Raw genomic sequence first — 23,841 nt, 5'->3', positions numbered from 1 at the left:
GTCCGAGAAGGGTGAAGATGTGGACATTTGTCATTTCAGTCACTCCATTTGTAATGGATTTACTGCTGATGACGCTGGTTTCCTTGAAAATGCTGTATTCCGCTGTTGGTGTAGGACAAGCGGACACTGAACAACTTCTCAATGTATGTCAGAAATGACTCACTGCTAAGAGTGTTAGGCAAATGTCACCCTGTGTCTGATACTTTACTCTCTCCTAATTGCATTCAAAACACAAAAAGCATCATTTAACAAAAGTACAAACAGCTTTATTTACATATGTGCATTTTCACAATCACAGGTTTTTAAAGAGGTACAAACTAAAGTACAGTGCAAACATGTAAAACTGTACTAAAGTGCCAGGATATTTACAGTACTTACAAATATAATAGACAAACAATGGGCTATATAATACTTTACAATGCTGACAACAACTACCCATTTTTGTGCCTTATTGTTTAGAGTTAGTATGGTCTTAAAGACCCCTATTTTACATTTCTCCTTCTGCATTTCTCCATGTTTTCCCCTGAGGTCCACGTATATCTGTGGTTTTATGAGCCAAAAACAGTCACAGTACATTTATATACCACAATTTTCAACCTTCATTTATCCCTTTGATTTATACAGGCTGTTTATGTTACTGTGTATTTAAGGCTGATATATGTACATCTGCTGCTATCTGTTCTGATTGGCTGCCCTGTTCTGAGACTCATTAAAAAAAACAGTTCAGGCTGCAACACCTCTTATAACATCAAACATCTGTAGGCTGAATAGGAGGATGTATGTAAGTGTAACATCAGAAAAATAATGGTTTCAAAACAGGCTGTTTAGTTTCTATGTAGGGACTGCATGCCGATGATTTCAGCCTTTCAATTTAATTGTTGACCCTGAATTAAGAACGAATACAATCATGAGACTTGACGTTACTTGACACGCCTTACAATATTTCATGGTTTGATAAGCTGGAACAGACCCAATGCACCAGCAGTGCAAAATCCTATCAAAAGCTATTAGGAAAATGTTTTTTTTTCACAAACTGAACAGGCCTATATCCAATTAAGCAGGGTAAATTAGCCTATTTTGGACTCCCAGCACCACCAGCATTTAATCCAGCAATCTCTGAACAACAGGGTGAAGCATTTAACTAACAAAAAACTTTCAGATCCACATCCAAGCCATTTTTAAGTGAAGATAGACAGCTGAACAGGTTAAGCACTACTCAAAGAAGACTGCTCTGCTGACTGTAAGGAGATTGGGGGAGCCGATGAAGCAGGCTGGCTAAGAGCTAGCCCTACAATCTCTTTAGCTAGCTGACAGAACACGATGCTAAGTGGATATCGAGAGGACCCAGTAGGCCTCAGAAACCATGCTATGTTAGGCTGTGAGCTGTCGTGGTGCCGCAAACCAGCCAAATGAAGCAGAGCTTATTGTTTTTTTTTTTTTACACGAGCCCGTCGTAAAAGGAAAAATAACAGGGTTGTAAATAGATTAGTAAAGTCGCATCTGGGCATTTTTTACATGCTTACTATTAATTTATCAGAACAACTTAAAATACTCAGAGAATGCATTCTACGGCACAACTAACATTTTTTGATGAGTAAATAAACCAAGAACTACTGAAACCATGGTGCTTAAATCTAGTATTTTAACCCTGTACAGTAGCGTAAAAGGCTATTAGGAGAATGATTGTTTTTTCTACATACTGCACAGCTGTATATTAACATTTAATAGAGGTAATTGGGCTATTTTGGGCTTCTGGCATCGCCAACACTCCAACTGGCAATCTCTGAACAACAGGGCAAACCATTAAATAATATAGTAATATAATATAACTATCAGATTCTCCTTAAAGCCTGTTTTTAATGAAACATTAAGATAGACAGGTGACCAGGAGAAGCACCGTTGGAAAAGGGCCGACTGGAGCAAATGTCTAATACCTAATACATCATTCTTACATATCAGAAATGTATATGCTTGTTGTAGGCAGGTAAAGGGTTAAAGATAAAAAAAATGTATGGGGTATAATGCCCTTAAGGCCCTTAAAGACCATGACAGCAGTATTGTATTGTCCATCGGCATCTCATCATGTTTTACAGGACATCTCCGTTCTACGACAACAGCTGATATGTGTACAGCAGGTCTGCGACCATTTTTAGCCATTTTGAAAGGATGTGTTTCAGCTCACAGCATGCCTCACATATGGGCATTGTGCATGTACACATGCTCTGTCTTTGTGCAAAAGAAAGCAACCTGACTTTAGTTGCTGAATCAAGTTCAGTTTGATCTCCATCATCAACCTCAGTTTGAATTGGCTTCGGTTTGATCTCTGTAGCTGCTCTGTGTGTTTGAAGATTTCTTCCATTCTAGTCAAACTCACTGGCAAACCTAGTTTGTTCGTAGCACTTGTAAACCAGGGCAATTGTAGTGAGATACAACAGCCAGCAGGGGGAGCAGTGGTTGTATCTGAGCTGTGATAGTCAGTCCATGATGCTGGGCAACAGCAGGATGGTGTCACCTGGGCGGTGTGTAACCATAAGGCTGCTGTAAGCACAGGGAGCCGTGGTTGGGCAGGGGGTGGCTGTAGTAGTGCTCCACCAGCGCTGCCAAAGATGGGAAGGGCACATCTGTCTCCAGGAACACGGTCGAGTCCTACAGATTTCAGGTAAAAAGAGAGAGAGAGAGGAAAACCACAAAACCATAAGAGTTCATAATGATGTTTTGAAGATGTTACAGCTATATAAAAGACATATTAGTTGAATAAATAGGCAAATGACATGCATTAACAGAAAGCAGGGGTTTTAAATATTACTTTTAAAAGATTACTGATATTTATGTCAGCTGAAAGATGCCCTATAAATAAAAACTGTATTTAATTTGGCACAGTAAAAATACAAGAGTTCGGTACATAAAAATAAACATTTTGGGAACCTCAAACCTCAAACCCACTTGATGTGTAATATAGCTGTGAAACACAGGCTAAATCCAAAACCCCCAAACTGTTACACAACAGTCTTGCCTCGTTATAATTGCGCCCTCAAAATATTCATACGCCGAACCCGCTAGCAAAAGTACTTCAAGGCTAAACCCAACGGCTGCTTTGGGAGATTAAAAAAGGCTAAAGGCTAACACTAGCTGACTGGGTGTTGCAGCCAGGGAAGCAAATAAAGCAAGGTGTGGGTGCTAGCCGGGTGCTAGGGTGAAAGGTAACTGCACAAGACCCTCCTACAATCTCTTCAGCTAGCTAACAGCACACCTTGCTCACAGCTAATGGACACTGAGATGACCCAGAGAGCACCACTATTCGGTAAGACTTGGGGTGTTTCATTCTAGGGGAAAGTAACAAGGTGGTAAATTGCCTTGCAGAACCACATCTGAGCCACATAAGTCACATCCTTGCTATTTTTATAGGGAAGCTTCATGCATTAGATGACATTTTTTACATGAAATACTTAAACATTCACTTAAACATTCACTTAAACATTCATTTGACCTTTGATTTACTTTAACACAGAGTTTCAGCTTTTTTTTTTTCCAGTCATGGAGAAAAGGTCAGTCCTGGTTATCAGTCCTGGGTGAGTAATCATTAATATTGTAATCGCAATTTCAGCACTATAAAAGGCTGTCATTGGCTGTTTCTCAATAATAAGAGTGTGATGAATGTATCTGCATTCTCAGGAAGAACTGATATTGCAAGACCAAAAAAAAAAAAGACTGACTACATGGATTATTATGAGACAACTGCATTTTTGAGAGCAATTTTTAAGAATGCCAAGATAACATAATTGCATTGTTTTTTTATAGTTTTAATTTGATCATTTTAACGATGCAACTGCATCATTTCATCTAGGTACAAGATAGACTATCAATACAGGCTTGCAGAATGTCTTAAAGAACTAACAGCAGTCAAAATCATAGAAAAATCATATGGAAAAATCACAATGAGATATTTTCCCAGAATCAGTCAGCTTTAATCTGGGCTTCTCAGATATCTGCATGCATGTTAAATGTGCACAGCGGCTTATGATAGTTACCTCCTGAAACACGCGGTAGTTTCTGGCCTTGTTCAGACTCACATCCCACACAACCAGCACCTGTCAGAAGATCAGAATGAGTACGTTTCATCAAATGCACGCAACAACACACACATTTCAAGACTGCACAACATCCTGCATATCTCTATATATATCACACCAAGTCGCACCTTTGATGTCTTTGTTCCTGAGTTTCGGATGCAGTAGAGGCCATCCTGTGGGGCTCTGGCTGCCTCTTTAAATAATCTAAAGTGAGAAAAAAGGAGGTAGGATTACTGAGAGAGCCAGGGATAGATGGCAAGTCTAAATACACTCTATGGACAAAAGTATTGGGACACCTGTGCACCTACTGCACGTTTATCCTGCTTTTGTTGGAGTAACTGTTCAGGGAAAAAGGCTTTCTACTAGAGTTTGGAGCACTGCTGTGATGATTTGATTGCATTCAGCGACAAGAGAGTTAGTGAGGTCAGGATGTTGGATGATCATCACCTCACATCATCCTTCATCCTTCCCAACTCCCCAACTCCTCCCAAAAGTATTGATCGGAGCCCCACCCATCATTTCAGATAACACAGTTCTACTGCTCCACAGCTCAATGCTGGGGGCTTAATATCCCACTAGCCCATGGCTGGCATTAGGCATTAGACTAGACAAGCTGTGTGTGTGTGTGTGTGTGTGTGTGTGTGTGTGTGTGTGTGTGTGTGTGTGTGTGCATTTGCACATCTGTGCCTGCAAAAGTAGCTGAATGCATTCATTTGAATGAGTGTACACACACTCACTGTACTACCCAATTGCCACCCCAGTCCACTAGAGGGAAGCAGAGAATTGCTTTATCTGTGTGCTTTCTCTTTGACCAGTAAGCAGTGTATAAGAATCATGGTTAGATTTACTGTATATTAACGCATATCTAGCACTTATATAGGCTTTGACTCTCAGATGTGGGAATCAGAAGTAAGCCATGAAAATGTGTCTTACTTTTCAACAGCGCTGGTCTCTGTGGTGTCCACAAACACAGAGTCGGGCAACTGCACCTGAAAACGACAGGAAGATGACGACCATGAATGAATCATGCATACTTCTTCATTTCCACATACGTCTCTGTGTTCATTAGATCATTGTGTGTACTGTAGGATCCGAACAGCCCCCTGATTTGGGATGAACAGAACTTCTGAAAATCCCCAAACAGTTTGTTAAATGCCAGGACAGCAAAAAAACATAACAGAGCTATTCAGAGCGCATGGTGTAAAATCCCACGCAAAGTCGATCTATTTTAAGTGTTTTAAGTGTTATTGAGGAAGTGACTCATGGCCCAAACTGCATTGTAACGCATGACCCCATAAGCAGTGGGTGGTGTGGTAGGGTTCACTCACATTTTCATAGTCGTTATCGTCAGAGTCCTCATCGCCGTTATTTGCTCTGACCCTCTTCTTCAATGGGTTCTCCTCCACCGAGGATCGAAAGCTCTGGCCGTCAGGAGACGATCTTCTGAGAGGAAAATAATGTGAAAATGTGCACATTTGTGTCTGTGCCTCCACAGTCTACAGCTTAGGTGTTCCACTTGTGGCTCCTTCAGTAACAAACTACTCATCAATTTCAGAAAAGTGAAAAACAATAGTCTAAAGTAAAAAGAAACAGCCTAATAAAGTCCTCAATCGAACATGAAATAACAAGCAGAATGCAATCTAATCAATACAGTTTATTAAAAGAGTGTCTGTAATATTGAGAATTTAAAGGGCCTATATTTTGCATTTAACCATCTATTAATTTGTATGGCTTTAAGGCAACATTATGTAGCAATTTTACCTCAAAAAGAACAGTTTCAGAATCATGCTGATCTCCACTAACTGTAACAGGGAAAACAGTGTTTCTGTCATTGCCACTCCGGGTCAGAGCGCTGCTACTACATTATGGAAGTTGGTGGAGATGCCACTCTCCAGAACTGTGTAATGCTGTGTAACCTGTGTCATATTTGTGTATTACTCTACCACCTCAATCCACCTTCAGATGACACTTCTGTATCTCTCAGCTTGCCCACAAATGCATGTTTATTGTTGTTAATCAGAGGGAGCACAAATCACACTCTGCATTTACGGTAGTGTATGGTATGGGAGTGGGCAGTGGTGGCTCAGTGGTTAGAGCGCTGGGCTATTGATGACAGGGTTGTGAGTTTAATACCCGGGCTCGGCAAGCTGCCTCTGTTGGGCCCTTGAGCAAGGCCCTTCACCTTCTCTGCTCTGGAGTTGGCTGCCCACCACTCTGGCACATTTTGCTATACGTAGTACAGTGACAAATAAGTACACCGTTACCTTTACCCTTTTTTGTAGTGGTGTAAAAGTGAATTACACTCCCCAACTGCAGGGGGAGCCCAGGAGAATAAAATACCAATTCTCACATAATGTTGCTTTATCTAAGGCTGTGAAACTGTATGTAAATGATATCTGCTCTTATTGGCCAGTCCAGTAAACTCCAGTCTGATGAACTGAGTTTGAAGGTCTGATCAACCTTAGGATGTCTGAATCCTTTGGAAGGTTGTAATGATCCATTTGCTTTCCGAAAGCCTAGAGCAGCATGTTGTTTCATCATACAGACTGCCTACAGTTACCTCAATGTAAATGGGCTGACCTAAACTGCTGTACGCTTAACAGGAAGTGATATCATGTAAATGTGTCAATGGTTGTGACATTGCAACCAGGATAAATTGAAAACTGGCCATTTCTGCTGCTTCATTTTCATATGCGTACATCTGTACGGACTGGGTAGTTTTTGGACCTTATTAATTACCTTATAAAAACCTTATTAGGACTTATTAATGCTGTTTTCCATGATATAGGCCCTTTAAGATTCTCCCAACATAAATAAATCCAAAAAAATAATAAAATTAATGAATTCAATGAAAGAGGACACCTACTGGAGAGATGGCTGGCTGGGTCTAGGCTTGAGCCCTGGTAGTGGAGGCTTGGGCACCATGACAGGAGACTTGTTGCCTATCGAAGCAGGACAGTTGGGCTTTCTCTCCTCTGGTTTGGGCCCTACGTGGTTGTTGGGTATGCCAGGCCTACTTGGTTTCTCCACAGGTTTTAAAATCACCTTCTCCAGGTCTTGGCAGATAGGCAGAGTGGACGGACTCTTAATAAGCACAGAGGGAGCAGGCTTTCTATCACACACAGGGAGGGTAGTAATACCTCCAGATATGGACTTTTTGGGAAATTTTGCTGAGGATGCAGACTGGGAGGGACTCGGGACAGGTTTAGGAGGGTGGGGTGGTAGCGGTGGAGGAGGGCCTTTGTGTACAGAATCTATGTGGAAAGAAGGAGGACCTGGTAGAGGGGGTGTGAATGTCCTGGCCCCTGGGCATGGGGAAGTCTTTTTGGGTAGAGGGGGCAATGGAGGTGGAGGTCCTTTAGGATGGCTGGACAGAGGGATGGTTCTGTCTTCCAGGTGTGGGACGGGGGGTGGGGGGTAAGATGGAGGTGGCACCGTTGGCCGACCTGAAAGAGTCACAGATGAGAAAAGTTACTTAGTCTGGCAAGTTCATTTGACATACAGCTGCCTATAAAAAGTACAGTAAATTCAAGAACATAGGTAATGTAGGCAGCAGGTACCTGGTGATGGGCCATCAGGTTGAAGATAGTCCTCCTCATCACTGTCTTGTAACATATATTCTAAAATTAAACAAAACGATGTTAGGGGATTAATATAAGGTTCACAAAGATCATCGCAACAGTAAGCTGGTGTAAGCAATGCACATGTAATCGGAAAGCCCTCTGTAGGTCACACCCTACCTGCCTCAGGGTGATCCGAGACATCTGTGATTTCCAGAGGGCTCTCTATCGGGCCATAGAAACTCTCCGCATCAGAGTCCGATTCACTAGAATAAAAGAAAAAAATCATTTAGTGTTCATTTTAATGTTTTTTTGCTGTACTTCTCAACAGCCATGGTGCTCATACAGGCTGAGAATGGCTCAGTGATATGCTTTTCAGGCCGTTTATCAGAAAAGGGAAGTGGTCACAACAGATGGTGTGAGAAACTCCAAGGAAAAAAATAAGTATAGGTTGACTTCTGTTTAGAGTCGACAGTATTTTAAAGCCTGTTCAACACTTTATACCTCTTTGCTGTCATGGAAAAAAAAACTACTTTCATCAAAACATTCTTAATTTTCAGTGGAATCAAAGTGTAAAAGGTTTTATTTTATAGTCATTTTGGACTATTTGGACCAGTCATTTTTTATTTGAATTAAAACCAATTATTAGCCGTAGTTAAGAACAACTGCAAGATTCAAATTATATATATATATATTACCAGAGGTTTTCAGAAAAGAGGTCACAAGGACCCGTTAGGGCTTCAACAAGGCCTAAGTTGTATGTTGAAATGAAAAGAGGTAATTTGGGCTATTAAGGCTGTTTATTGGCCTTCTGCTAAATGAGTAAATGTGTATATATTAATGTACATTAACAAACTGTAGCTGCAGGGTTTGAGGGGTATTTACACCCTCACGCATATACACATTGCCAGAGTCCTACAACTTGAAACCCCCCAGCCGCGACCCCCTAACTACGGTGGATAGGTGTGTGTCACCAGTGTCCTCTTTTTTTGAAAACAAAAATATGGTCACCCAAGCATTTGGATCCAATTTAAATTTTTAAGATGACGATCGGCACACATTTGACTGGGTGTATCCAAAGTTTGGACTGGTACTGTATTGTGCATTTCTGAAGGCATATTTTGGTCATAATACTGCAATGTGACAATCAGTGTGAGCAAACCTAAAATTGTGCAACCAATTAACAGAATACAATAACAAAGTAACACAGAAAAACTAGTGTAAACAGTATAGTGGTATAGTACAGTATAGTGTAGTTCGATTGGTTTAAACACCACCACCAATCAAAAGCTCAGGTCAATCCACTGGCTTGACTCCACTGGCACTGGAGTAAAATATAGATTTAACAGTTCAGGCTTTAGCTGTAGGTGATGCACTAATCTGAAGCACTATTTCTCCCTTAAAAGAAGAGAAGGAGACTTACCATGGGTCAAGAGAATCTTTCTTATCGTTATAGTGGTCTATCTCTTTCCTCAGATGACGCATCCATCTCTGTTGGAGATGAGAAACACACAGTTATGGGGCATGCGGCTACAACAAAGGAAACACACACATAGTCCAAAAAGACACCAAATAAAGTATTGTCGTATTAATGTACATTAAATGTATTCTAGAGCTATAAGGTTCTGATATGGAGGCAATGTTATGCAAGTGTCAACATATGTCCTTTGATAAGCCAACCGGAAAGTCCTCCCCCAGTCTAGACAGCCATGATGACGCATGAGATATGTAGTAGACGTCTTACCCTTCTCTCATCCTCGCTGGCTGCCGAGAAATACCATGTGCGATGCCTTTTACTGAAGTGCACAATCTTGAATGGGAACACGTTGCTGGATGTTGTCTCTTCTGCTGCTCGCATGACCCTGCCAAGCACAAAAAATTACATGAGAAACTTTCTAAAGCAGCTTTTGGCTTTGGGCAATAGGGTGCTTATCTGCCACTGCACCACATAAACAATGTACTGAAATGTACATAATTACAATATGGAAAATATCATAAAATTTATATATATATATATATATATATATATATATATATATATATATAAAACACTGAACCAACCAGAAGTGTGACTGCAAGAACTATTTATATAGTCATAGGAATTTTGGGGCTTTTTGGGGAACTTTGGATTGGAAATTGGACTTTTATTCTTGAAACAAAAACATGTTTATTGAATATTACTTAAATCCAATCCAAATCCAAATGTATTCAGATTTCTGATCAAGCCACCTCCCTATTTGTGACACTAGAGCCACCTAGCCCTCAGTGCCATGAGTAAACCACTGCAGTGTCAATATAAAAACTGAAACAGTCGATTTGGTATCCTGCTGCCCATGTGACATCCCCATTTGTTATTAACAGCAACATTATTAAAACAAATATCACAATCTTCAGCAATCTGCTCTCCCCATGAAGTCCAATATTGCAGTGCTATTATCAAATATAATCAACTCATCAATATTCCAGAATATTGTATAATGTATAGAGTATAGAGTATAATGTCAATGAAGATGCTGCTTCTAATCAGGAGAAGTGAATCAGATAGAGCTCCTTGTGCAGATTTCCCATTACTCTGAACGTCAGCCATTAAAAATTCATACCGCATCTACAGTAACCTCAGTTTACGCCCACTCGTCGCAATGCCGGGCCTGGTGGGGCTCTCTCCATACTGACGCTCCACAGACAGAGCCGCAGAGGAGAGGAGATCAGTGCCTGCCTGCAGCTGTATTAAGGGACTATTTTTACCAGGCCACAGCCGGGACTGGTGACTCCACGCAATAATTACATATACGCTGCCTACGCCACGTCGGGCCCACACAGGCAGGAACTGAGAGGATTACTGCGGGTTCCTCAGCGCCTGAGCACTCTCTCTCTGTCTCTCTCTTGTATCAAACTTAGTCTGAATGTGGAAAATCGCAGAGACCATTTCACATCACTTTCTTTGTCTCCGCGGACCTGACATGCTCTACTTTTGTGTGCACTTGTGGGCAGAACTGAAACCCTTGTACCTTTTTGGGCTTGTATTCATAGGGCTCAATTGGGGACAGGATGTGGTCAACTGGTGTGAAAAGGCAAAGACAACTAAAGGAAGGGTCTGTTTTGAACTCTGTAGGAGCAGCAGCATTAATCATCCAAGCAAAATGAACAGAGTATTCGCAAGACATCAGGGTGTCTTTAAGTAAGCGTAATATGTTAGCTATACACACGATGATAAAAGACAGGAATGAACTTGCCTGTTGTAGCCGCTGAGAGAGAACGCCCCTTGTGGAGTGGCAGAGGTACTCGTCTTGAAATAGTAGACGCAGCCTTTGTGGATTATAATGAAGCGTAGAGGCCCTGTGGGATTGGCACGAAAGCGTAAATATTCCAGGATTTCAAAACCGCATTCTTTCATGTCAGTCATTCCATAGCCTAAAAATGGTGCCAAAACATCAGGAGAAGATGCCTTTTTTTAATCTATGGCTTTCATTTTTAAAGCGGCTTAAAGAGCATGAAACCATGAAGAACGACTGAACTCACATTTCATCAAGCTGAATTGGCTTCCCCCTTTCTTGTGTAGATACCCAGACAAGCTGACCCCTCCAGGCATGGTCAGAAGATTCTGAGCTCCGATAGCCCTCATGGGGTTGGGCCAGGAGATTTGTGCAGTGGCCATATTTCTACAGTAGAGAAGAAAGGTTTGTCTTAAACAAATAGAGTTTCTCTAAAGTCAACAACCTGCAGTCAGTAAAACCTGTCTTGGGCTGCAGTCTCACGGCTCTGGCTTTTGAGGAATATTAAGTTTGTTAAGAAATAACATGATGCCCTGGAAAGAAATGCATGAAGAAGTGCTGAGTGTTTAAAGATCACAAGACAGGAAACAGCTGGACAGTTATCCTTCCAAAAAGCACTAGTTTCACCACTTACGGTTTAATAAAGTTAATTTTAATAAAGAAATAATAAATTAATGTATTTCATAAATGTTAATTACAGTTTAACTTGAATGCTGAAGTACCAAACCTGTAAAACCATGCTAAACGTAGGCTAAATGACAGAGTGGCTACATGGTTTAAACACTGGCAGGTGTTTAAAAAAGGGTCTATGTGATTTCAATTGCTCACAATATGAAAACATAAAAAATGATCATTTAATTTTTTGAGTCATACAGTTGAGGCAGAACAATATAATTCAGAATCAGAACAACAATTGAAAGCCATCGTAGTACAATGGAATTTATTATTCATATTTAATCCATCCATGGCAGTGACCACACACTCACACTGGTGAATATGGGCAATAAACACATGCCCGGAGCAGCTGGCAGCCACGTTAATGCCCAAGGAGTATTTGAGGCCTGGCTTGTTATGAATATTGAGGGAGTTGCAGGTACTATTCCATCACTCCTCCTGGTCTCACTTACAGGGTATAGAACCAGTGACCTTCCACTCTCAAGCCTGCTTCTCTAACTTTTAGGCCAAGGTTTTATTTGGGCCAGGAATCTGCTTCTTCGAGTTTAGGATTGCTACAACCTGAAGTTACTTCTGCAGATTTACGGTGCCAGAATCTTTACTGACGTCAAAGCACAGTTTAAAGAAATTGCTGATGGATTAGGGTGGGACTGGTAATAACACAACACCTTCCCCTCTACTGCACCTGTACTGCCTCATATAGATTGTGACTCGGAAATTAGCTAACGGATAGATTGTTAAATGCATCTTTCTTTACAAAAATAATAGGCCGGGCCTATTATACTGTCTAGGTCACATTTGGCTGTGAAGATAGAACACATGATCTCCCAATGGCAGAGGCAACACTTAGACAGTTAGGCCTCTCAGGCGCCCTTAGCTAACTGATCTAACTAACTCATCTGATAGCAATCTCCATAAGACATATCAAAGATTTAACCCCCTTTAAAACAGTCTATGGCCCAATGACGAGCCTAAAGTGTTATTACAAACTCCTATTACCAGAGAATAGTATCAACAGTGGAGTGTTAAGGGGTTAAGATGATTTCACTGGTCTAAAACAAGTTGTATTGGTCCATCCATCAAGAAATGTCTGCACAGCGTAAAATAAACCAGGCATTTTTTTAATGCTGTAAAAAATGTAAAATAAAAAAAATCAATAAAGAGATAAGACATGACTAATTAATCAATCAGGTAAAGCTAATTCAACAAAGCACAATTCAGATTCCAACTACAACTCCACAACTCTACTTTGCTCACCCAATACCCTCTTGCTCGCAGAATCAGTCCTCTCTCTCATACTGGCTGCTCTTACCTCTTACTCATCCGCCTTCTTATGCCTTTCACTGTTGAGCTCTCACTGAACATGCTGGCAGCGGAGCTCAGAGCTGGGTGGAGATCCATGTGACTCTGAGGAGCTTTTCACTTACAGCAGCCCTTCTAGTCCTAAAAAAGCCAGCCAGGCTAGCCCAAACCCTCCAGCTAAACCTTAACCCTGGACCGGACAAAGCCAAGACAGGAAAGGCAGGAAACTGCACGTTTCCCATGGAATGTGTGATCCCCTCCTGAGCTCTTGATCGTGCTGTAGGTCGCAGATTTCCAGCAGAGTTTGCCGTTTTAAGCTCACTGTGTGACAGTCGGTGCCAAATGCCAGTCTGCAGATGCACAGCAGGGCGAATAAGAGGGAGATAGCAGAGAAAGAGAGAGAGAGAGAGAGAGAGAGAGAGAGAGAGAGAGAGCAGAGATTCTGATGTCTGAATCTGATTTCTCCCAAATTGCTTTGGAAGCTTGTTGCAGGGTGGAGCTCAGAGATTATCTAGTGCCATGGGACTGCAGAAACCGAGGGTTCAACCCAGAGAATGCAGCATGCAAATGTAGCATTACAGATACACAACATTACCCAAAGGTAAAGAGGCAATGAGGCAATTAGGCAAAATGGGGCAACGAAAGGGAATGCCCTCCGTAAAGCAGGAATGCTGACTGAAGTGTGGACCCAAGACTTCCTGCAGACTACACCAAGTTCACACAGGAGCGAGCACAGCACGCTCCGATGCTATCTTTAGCTGCTCAAATTGGTTTGGGCTGGTGTGGTTGAGACACTGCAACAAATCTTCTGCTGACCCTCGGATGGCCTTGACTTCAAGGCTCTTGAAAGGACAAACAACAGACCTTTATCTCTTCAGCTTCTTTTGAAGCTGAGTTAGTTTCCACTAGGGAGTAGTAAGCGGGTGGAAAACACACACTCTGCCTCATCATTTGCATCAGAGGTTGCCTTCCTTTCCCCGTGAGTGTTGTGTAGGTGACAAAAAACAGGTTCCCACCTACGAATTGACTGTGGGTTGTCCGGGGGGTGAAAGGCAATATTTTTAGAGCTATGATGGCCGGCCTTTAAAACAATGTAGTCAGTCCAATTCAGTCTGGAAACGTATCCCAAGGACAAGAACTAGTATAGTTTTTGACTTGTGTGTGTCAGTTTTGGTCATTAACAGCACTCAAGAACATGAAGGACGCCAGTGAATTATCTGAACATCTCACAAAGGTGTTGGTGTTTGGCGTTTTGATACTTTTGCTTGCTCAAAGGACGGATATTCTACAGTCATTTGGATTTTATTTCCCTTCCTGAGGTCCACTTAGCGTATCTGTGTGGGTTTATGTACTAAAAACATGCATACTTAATTTTTACATTCCCTTCCATTCTTCCAATCTTCTATTTTCTAACCTGCTTTATGCCTTACAATTAAACAGGCTGTTATTTGTTACTGTTGTAGGCTGAATTTATGTAAATAATTCATTTTAATGTCCATATATAAGAATTCTCCTGTACCTTTAAACACTTTAAACATTTTCAATTGTAATGTTTAAATTCTACTGTACATCAAACTTCTTCATTTCCAACAATGGCAATTTTCCAAATGATGAACCATTTAACAGACGCTGCTCTTCATTTACTGCTTCAAGTACAAGAGCTATTATTATTATTATTATTATTATTAATAATAATAATAATAACAATAATAAATATTACTGTAAAACAGCTGTTCTAACAGTTCAAATGAGCAGTTTTCATGTTTGAAGACATTTCAGTGTTAGTTTTAAAGAAGAGTGTTTAAGTGTTGGTTCAGTGCAACTGCTCAAATTTGCACCTCAGATCTTGCTACAGAAGCTGTGATGTTAATCCAAGGAAGCAGACTAATAGCAAACAATTCAAATCAAGGGGCCGGCGAAACACGCCAGCTTCATTCAACTCACTTCCCTATGCAGTTTCCCCCAAGATAACCCAAGGGTTTGGCCAGCGTAGCCCGACTCTCTCAATCCCTAAACAGGATGTGACAGGCCCAGACTGCACCAAGATCTAATGTTAAGGACGGTCTTACTGATTATGATCTCTTCCCACATTGTTTTGTACAGAACAGACATTTCACAGCATCACAGTAGGTTTTGTTTTTCTAGTTTCTAGTCATATGAAAAGCTGGGCCAGAGTGTAGGACCAGCCATGCTATAACACCCTTATAGCAGAGAGGATTAAGGGCCTTGCTCAAGGGCCCAACAGAGGCAGCTAAGTGGACAGGGGTATTGAAGCTACAATATTTATTTATGCCAGGTGGGTTAACACACCAAGACCAAGGTCTCATTTGAGTTCCTGTTTGTAGGACACACATGATATGAATATGCACCATTCCACTGCACAGCATTGCTTGCACAAAATAATCTTCATAAATGATTCATAAGAAGGATCTCTTGCCTGTGACCTCATCACAAAACTCAACAGAGAGTCAATACAGAAGTCACTGGGCATAATCAATAATGGTATGTTTGAAAAAAAAATGGAAAATGCAGTTCATGTAAAGAACACCTTGCCAACTGTGAAGAATGGGGTTGGATCGATCATGCACTGAGATTGTGTTGCTTCCAGTGGCTTTGGCAATATTGCACAGGTGAAGGGAAGAATGGATTTCATCAAATACCTGCAAATTCTGCATGCTGAATTAGTCAACAGGGACTACCTGAAAAGACACAAGCTGAAGCTTTCGGAATGGTCCTCACAGTCCCTGGACCTCAACATCATAAAAAAATTGCGGACAGACCATAAACAAGCTTCTCTTGCAAGACAACCCAATAGGTTCTCAGAACTGGAGACCTTCTGCAAATAAGACTGGGGGAAAATCCAAATACAATGGTACAAAAAAATCAGAGTCAAATCTGATCAAATCCGATTGTCTTAATGCAGAGCATCAGCCGATACTGAGCTGATCCGATCACACAGTTTAGATCAGATAAGCTGCTAAATAATACGTTCAGTAAAATCCCTTCATTTTTAGTATCAGTTTCTATAACGAGATATTCTGGACGGATTAATTTAGTTTAGTCAAGACTTAAATGACAGTTTTATAGTGTTTAATATCTTATTCTCCAGTCTGACTCTCCTTCCTGACCAATCAGCTCCCAGCTCCTTTACAACACTGTAGTCTGATCACTTGTGTGTGTGTGTGAGTGTGTGTGTAGTGGTACACACTCTGGACTGATACCTGTTGTTGTTGATCTACTGGTGTGTAATAACTGGTTTATAGTGGGTGAATGTGCTGTGTATGATTTGGGTTTCAATAGCATGTGTGTGTGTGTGTGTGTGTGTGTATTAGCATTAGCATTAGCCTCCACTCGGTTCTGAATGGGCTCTTCAGTGCTGGTTTACAAACAGAGTGGTTCTCAGGTTCTCCCGCTGGTAAAACAGAGCGTTATAGTGAGACTACTGTGTTGTACACTGTGTTGACTACTTTTACTACTGTTGCACAACTTCTCCTCACAGCTTTGTTGAGGAGACTTCAGCAGGATGATGTTATCAAGCCCATCTGCAGTTTCATCAGAGGTGCAGCAATGCACGAGTGACCAGCAGAACATCACAATTATTTCTCTGTTAACCCTCGTCTGTAAACAAATAAACAACAAGTAAACAAATTGCTCATCGATGGCAGGTGAACGGTCATCGGTTTCGTCTGACAACAGTTTGCATCAGACAGACTTGAGTCACCCTAGCATCCATTTACCAAACCTATTCAGTCATTAGTCTGTTACTGACCACAGGACTGCTGTTGCCAGGATACTGTTTGGGTGTTGGACTAGTGTCGGCACTGCGGCAGCATGGTAGTGTGGATGATCTTGGAGTTCTTAGACTTGTCAGCATCATTGCTAGGTGGAGAGCAGTCCACCACCCAAAAATGTCCAGCCATGTCCAGCAATGGCTATGTTGTCAGACACTGTCCACCATAGATGAGCTATGGGATGGGAAACAGAAACTGTTGAACAGTCTCTATCTAAGAGTCTCTATTTAATGCTACATCAGCAAAGTGGAGATGCAAGGAAGGGCTTTCTAAAAAAGAAGTGGTCAGCCATCGCCAGAAGGTTGTTGTCCTTTGGAAATATGTATCTTCATGTTCTAAATTTGAATGGAGCTAAAGCTACCATTATACTGCTAGTAGCCAAGGGGTTGCATGCAGTCATTCCGCTTTAGCGGTCTCCGTGGATTTCCCCTACATCATTTCCTGTCTCCAAATATGGGTACATCACTCATTACAGGAAACTCCTGTTCTAATTACAGGCAAGTGCATGAGAAAGGCTTTAAATGATAGATTCTGACAGCGTACATGGCTGAAACGTGAGAAAATGAGACCAGAGAATCTAAAAAGTGGCTTAAAGTGGCGCTATCTTCGCACCCAGGCTGTCGAGATTCTGTGGGCTGTTGTTTCGAGTACTGTGGGACGCTCACCCACTTCTTTGCACCCACAAACAAACACTATCAACATCTGCATGCAGCTGCCATGCAATACAATTCTTTATTTGTTGTCAGTCATAGCCTGGCATGACCACACAAGGCTACAGTCTGAGTCAACTGACCATTTGCCCAGTTGGGACGTGGACTTAGGAGACAAGACACGAAAGTTTTAGGAGGTCTAGGAGGTCAAGTGTCCAGTCTACCCAGTATGTGACAAAGCATAAGGGAAGCGATAGTCGGATTTAGGTGTCTACAGACCACAGAAAGCAGCTAAAGAGGCTACAGTTACAGGCATCAGTTTGCTTTGTAAGGCCCATGAGCAATCGGTTTCACTTCTAGCTGCTAACCAGGCAAGAGCACTACCAGTAATCGAACACTGACTGTACTAGTCAGATCTTCACCAGTACGTTTTCACACACACTTTCACACCTACAGTATTAACATACAGCATGTTAAAGGTGAGGTGTGTTGTCAGGTGGATACGTGCTGGAGAATTCACACAGCATTAAAAAGTCACTTACGTGATGTTCCAGTCTGTCAGGCACATTTTCAGAGGTTGATGCGGATGTACAGTCGACCTTTTTTTCCTCATTGACACAGCCATGGGTTCAGGCCAGTCACCATGTTATCTGTCCGAAGCCGAACGCATAATCGGGAGCGAGACAGCTGAGGGGAGGCTTCGCAGAATGACACAACAGAGGATCTAGAGGGAGGCAGCCTGTGATCTGAGGTTTGCATACAGTGACAAGTCACTTCCTCTACACGGCCACAACGTGAACACGGACCGTCTGTGTCAAAGTGTGACTTCCTGCTGGCTGCTGGCTTGGGCAAGCTGATTGGCTGGGCCGCACGCTCATGTCTTTAGCTTATGGGGCGTCGAGCAAAGAGAGGGACTTTCCGAATTGTCGCCATCAAAGCAGGTCCGACGACACGTAATTGATGTCCAGAGACATGCCTTCACACAAACCACAATCACCGTACCTTTCCAGGGTGAAGTCGGAAACGAGGTCTCGACAGCTGTCGATCAGTCAGTCAGTCGAATCAGAAAGGATGTCCATATACCATAAACTACATGGACAAAAGTATTTGGACAGCTGGTCATTTAGTGTTGCTTTTGTAATCAAGGTAATCAGAAAACGCTTGTCTTTACTGTCCAGAGAAGGTGTTCTCCTATATTTTGCAGCATTGCTATGAGGATTTGATTGCAACCCTTAAAAAGCCTTTGGCCTGCCGTTGGGCTGGACTGTTATAACTGACTATTATAAGACTGGAGTATTATTACTGAATAATACACCTTAGCGTGTGATAAGCCTAGGAGTGTTAAAGGGTTAAAGTATGTAACCTCATTCATTACAAGAGGTGTCCACAAATATTTGGACATATACTGTATTTCAGTAACAACATCATCATTTTATTAGTTAAGTCTGTGTGTTGCTATAATAAATAAATACCTTAGTAATGAATGCTGTGATACACCATCCTGCAATGATCTCATGTAAAACCAAACAAAGTGAGCAGGGCATGCCACCCACCATCTGGGTGGGGTTATCAGAAAAACTAAAATTTGCAACATGTATTGTTTATTAACAAATGTCTACATAGTATTGTGATATTGTATTTGTGGCATATCGCCAACCCTTAATTTATACAAATTTATAAATGTACCTGCAGCAGTCTGGTTTACTTAACAAAGTAACTGTTACTGTTGTTTTTCCTCACAAGCAAGATTAGTCTGCTTAGAAAGAAAATATGGATTTAGGCTTCCTGAGGTAATACATGCCTTTAAAATCTACCTTTTAGTAAGCAAACTGCACAAAATGATTACAAATTGGATGTATAAGACATTATTTTAAATGCTTAAAACATTAACTCCTTTAGTTTTGCTGTGAAGCCATGAGGCTGATGTGTAGGTCGGAAATAGACTTACATGATTGTTAGCCATTACAGCTAATTTTATTCAGTGTCTATTTGTGTTTATAAATGTCCAAGTAAAAATAGCATTAACTGCACAGCCTAGCTATTTGCTCTAGCTCTGCTTAGTAATTCATGTGCCTATAGCACATCGACATCCTTGTCTAGCCTCACTAACGCTCTTGTTCCTAATGCAATCAAATCCTCACAGCAATGCTCCTCCAAAATCTAGTAAAAAGCCTTCTTCCCTGTACAGTAGAGACACTCTAACAAAAGCAGGATTAAATATTGGGAAAAAAACTGAAGACAGTGGTTGGTGTGGCGCAACAGATAACAACAACACCATGTGGGAGACCAGGGTTCGATTCCCGGTCTGGGTGACTATGCTGCGCTACACCAATAAGAGTCCTTGGGCAAGACTTTTAACACTACATTGGCCCACCTCTGTAATACGAGTAACCTTGTAAGTCGCTCTGGATAAGAGCGTCTGCTAAATGCCATAAATGTAAATGTAAATGAAGAAAGCAAAGTCGTCTTGGCCTTTCGGCTAAATTCAAGGTAAGGGCAGACATTCTTTTAATTTGTGGACTGCATTTTGCCCAAATATGGCTAATTTCCTGGACTTTCCCATACAAGAGGGTATTCCCCTACAGGTATACCAAAGCAGATGGAACAGCTCACTTCCCATTTCCACCAATGCCAGTCAAGTATAGCTGAGTAGGCAGAAGAGCTCAATGTGAAAGAACTGCGGTGCGGCAAATACGGAGAACACGGCCCAAATACAAGACATTTCCTCATGTCTGTGGATTCAGCGTGAACTTCACCAATTCATAATTAACTGAAACACTGTGGTAAATAATTTGCACAATAACTGGCCTTCTGACACTGATACAAAAGCTCACCGCCCCAGCTCTATAAGATAAGCACTGTACGGCGAGCTGAATGCACCTCAATGGTGACCCAGCATTTTTCAGGTTTTGACCTTGGCCAACCATGTCCAATTTTCAGTTGCGCAGTAGGTGAATTCTGGTCCACATCCTTCAAAATCCCCAGATGGCAAATACCAGCCCTGCATGCTTTCTCTTTCAGGCTTTACAGTTGGCACAAGCACAAAGAAACAACAGCAGCCCGTTTAGTCATCCCACGCATGAGCCATTACCAAAACCTCAAAAAGTATGGGGCTTCTAGGCTGAGAGCACGGCTGGTAAATTTAAGGGAAAAAAACTGAACAGAGGCTTACCCATTGAGACCATCTGATGGAGCCTGAGCACGCACTCATAAACGGAGTGTTTTACAGTGTCAGTACACTTCCTCTCTAGTTCACTCGAATGTGCTATTTATAAGATCCTCCCATTTACACTGCTGCCTCTGCTCTCTTTTAGAAATGGTCAAAGGTGATCCTCCAGCAACTGCACTATTTACTGAAAGCCCCGATACCGCAGCAAAGTGGATGTGCAGGAACCAAAGGATGTAGGCCCCAGTTTCATTTGTGTTCAAATGAAACTTGAATATTTCGTCCCACTCACCATTTTTCCAGTCTTTATATTTCATAACTTTTATTAATACTTGTATATTTGAACAGGGCCATAGTATTATTAATGTTAATGTTAAGTTAACGTGTATATATTCTGTATATATTTATTGTGTGTATATACAGCAATTCCCAAACTGCAAAACCATTACCTAACAGTCTTGACTCATTATTTTTACACCACCAAAATTTACGCACACCCAGCCCACTAACAAAAGCCTTCTGAGCCCTAAAGCTGCGATGTGGTGAGACACGACAGCCACTTCAGAAGAATATGGTGTTGTTGGTACATTTAGTCAGTTTTCTGAGGCAGGCAGCACATTACTGTGCCAGTGTCTGTGGAAGGGTATCTCAAACTCTGCGAATGAGGAAGTGAAAGTTGGGGAAGTCAGTCTAGGCTAAAAGCTAACCGTAGCTGACTTCTTTCCAACATCCACTCCCCGGACTGGACCACCTCAGACTAGAGCTAACCACACAGCTGAAGGGGTCCTCAAAAGCGCCACCCAAGGGAGCTACACCCGGAGAAGTGTCAGGTTGCCAGGCATGTTGTAGGCCAAAAGCTAAACCCAGCTAACTAACTGCACACTGCACTGAGAGGACACAACGACAGGACAGCAGCACTATTCGGTAAGGCTCGGGAATAATTACTAAAGCTGATTTTCTTGTTATGGTTAAAATAAAGCTATGCTAGGTGCCCTGTGTGCTACATGCATAATATACATTTTAAGATGTAAACAGTGGTTTGCTATGAAAGGCATTTGCTGTTCTAGAGACATTTACTGTGTCACAACAGTGATGAGGGGAATATCGGATATGGTTGAAGTCTGAGGAAACAGAAGGTAAAATATTTCATGTTTTTTATATTGTACTATGGAGTGTTATTTTCTATTTAAGGATTAAATAAAAAAATAAGACAGACACCTGATAAAAGGCACATTTTCTGCACATAGGACATGGACCTAATATTCTAATAAGCACTCTAGCCAAGGCTCTCAGCCTATAGAGCAGCTAAACACAACAGAGTGAATCGGGCTCTTCGACATATCGCTGCTGTCCAGTGAAAAACATGTATCTCCGATTTTGTCCGTTTTTAGTTTCCTCCATCGTTTGAACCCTGTAGCTGCTTTGTACACTGTGTAAAAAATTCTGGATGAATGGACCAATTAGAATGCTCTAAAAATTATACTGATTAAAATATTGTTACATTGACGTTCATTTAAAGTTAAGGTTTTTGTTCCTTCCCTTGTAAATTTGCCATTTTGGAGATACATGTTTTTCATTGGACAGCAATGATCTATAGGTGGTGCTGTAGATCCCACTGTTTACTCCCTAAAATCATTCTCTTTTAAGCAACAAATGGAGAGACATACATTAATATCTAGTTTGCTAGCTTTTAGTTATGCTGATGGAGATAAGATTAGCTCACCAGTTAGCTTTTACTTGCTGAGATTTTCTGAATAAATAGGATGAAATGGTGTGGCATAATTTAGTTTTGTTGCTTTTGATGTTATCAAGAGCAAGGGAAACCTGGATTAGGCTCCCTGAAGGAATTAATGTCATTAAAACAGCTAAAAACAGGCCTGATGTTGTGTTTTGAAATATTTACAATACAAGTTTGGCCTTAAAAATATATTTTAAAATCAGTTAATGGTGAAGAACATGCAGGTTACAATAAAAAAAACCTAAATAGTACCTATAAAAATCTTTAAATTTACCAATATTACCAATATTACCAATAACAATAGTAACAAACTCAGAAGACACATGTGGCTTCACTGGTTGCTGTAAATATCCAAACTTCTGGTTCCAGGCACCCCACTGTAAAGGCATCAAAGCAGGTATGTTTCTCTACAATTCACCATTTCACATCAAACCAACCTGAATGACTTTGTTTACATCTGAACCTCAGAATTATGCATAAAAGTCCCCTTTTAACCCACGCAGTAAATGAAATGAAGGAAATGTCTCGAAAGTTCAGAACAGTCAAATCTGCATGTTAGGAAATAGCAAATTAGCATTCGGAAAGCTCAGCAGAACCCAGTACCAATACTCCTTAAACCTGAAGCCTAGGTCACACTTCAGAAGAAGGCATGCATTCATGTTAACAAGCAGAGGAAGTCCGAGAGAGGCTGTGGTTAAGTGACGTCCGCAGAGCTGCATGTAAATAAGACGAGTGAGTTGGAGAAAAGCTGACTAGCAGCAGGGTCTTTACACACTGTCTCATGTTCCCGTCCATGCCTCGGTCTCTCGCCCACTATGGAACATTCTAGAGTTCAGCTACGATGGCCGGGCAGAGTAAAAAGCGAAAGGAGAGATGAAAGATAGAAAGGTATCGAAACTGAGATGTAGGAAACTTTACAGAGCAGCACACAAACATTGTTTTTTTCCATCTCAGACAGAAAACACTCCCTATTGAGCTTGCAACCGTTTCATCAATGCACCAACAGTGGTTCCTACTTTAGTGTGAAAATGTAGAAGTGTGAAACGTCATTAAAATAATGCGAAAGGTTTTTCGTCCCGCCTTAACAATGCCGCCCTCAGCAAACCACCTCTCTAGAATACGGAAGGGCCTCCTTTTTCCAAAACTGAGCTCACGACAGTAAATCAGTAAGAGTCAGCCGTCATGACCTCATTTTCCTTGATAATCACTATAGACTTTTCAAGGCAATAATTCATCAACAGAACAGCTGCCCTAATTCTCTGTAACAGGAAAAGCAACCAAGCAGACATACCCACTTATTATATTAAATATATAATTACTGCATTACAACCATAACAATATACACTCGAGTTAGCCACATTATTAAAAAAACACTTACCTTGTAGCTCCATCTTGAGACTGCAGCTCATCAGCTGATGCACAGTTTGTGTTAGCCATCCTCTAGCCCTTCTTCAATTAGCAGTTTCTGACCGCAGAGACTCTAAAAACTCCAGCAAGACCTCTGTTCCCAATACAGTCTCAGCAGCACCTTAAAATACTGCTACCATGACAGTGTCACTGCTGCGTTGAGAACCGTCTGCCACACTGACTGATCTTGTGAACAGTGGTCTTGTGGGC

General features: G+C 41.4%; 1 protein-coding gene across 3 annotated transcripts; it reads right to left on the bottom strand.

The window, feature by feature from the left end:
• Positions 1–260: 260 nt before the first annotated feature.
• sh3bp2 (SH3-domain binding protein 2) lies at positions 261–20,544 on the bottom strand. Of its 3 annotated transcripts, none has more exons than XM_072658441.1 (13): positions 20,493–20,544; positions 11,150–11,289; positions 10,864–10,966; positions 9,375–9,492; positions 9,054–9,121; positions 7,811–7,896; positions 7,631–7,690; positions 6,937–7,516; positions 5,399–5,513; positions 5,004–5,059; positions 4,199–4,274; positions 4,029–4,088; positions 261–2,646 (listed from the first exon to the last, which is right to left on the bottom strand). In XM_072658441.1, the coding sequence occupies exons 2-13, from the start codon at positions 11,283–11,285 to the stop codon at positions 2,509–2,511; spliced, it is 1,596 nt and encodes a 531-aa protein (XP_072514542.1). In that variant the 5' UTR covers positions 11,286–11,289; positions 20,493–20,544; the 3' UTR covers positions 261–2,508. The 3 variants fall into 3 exon arrangements, with proteins under 3 accessions (XP_072514542.1, XP_072514540.1, XP_072514541.1); XM_072658439.1 differs by lacking the exon at positions 20,493–20,544 and adding an exon at positions 12,890–12,978; XM_072658440.1 differs by lacking the exon at positions 20,493–20,544 and adding an exon at positions 12,890–12,978 and having other exon boundaries at positions 5,399–5,510.
• Positions 20,545–23,841: the final 3,297 nt, after the last annotated feature.

This window comes from Salminus brasiliensis, chromosome 16 (assembly GCF_030463535.1).
Source record: "Salminus brasiliensis chromosome 16, fSalBra1.hap2, whole genome shotgun sequence".
Classification (NCBI taxonomy): Eukaryota; Metazoa; Chordata; class Actinopteri; order Characiformes; family Bryconidae; genus Salminus; species Salminus brasiliensis.
The sequence above is the reverse complement of the archived record's forward strand: the minus strand, read 5'-3'. Positions and strand labels throughout refer to the sequence as shown.

Coding starts and splice junctions, on each gene's coding strand:
- sh3bp2 (XM_072658439.1), bottom strand. CDS start 12,978: ATGGATCTCCACCCAGCTCTGAGCTCCGCTGCCAGCATGTTCAGTGAG. Junction 7,517..7,630: donor ACCTGATGGCCCATCACCAG/GTACCTGCTGCC, acceptor TGACTCTTTCAG/GTCGGCCAACGGTGCCACCT. Junction 5,514..6,936: donor CCCAGCCAGCCATCTCTCCA/GTAGGTGTCCTC, acceptor TTTTCCTCTCAG/AAGATCGTCTCCTGACGGCC.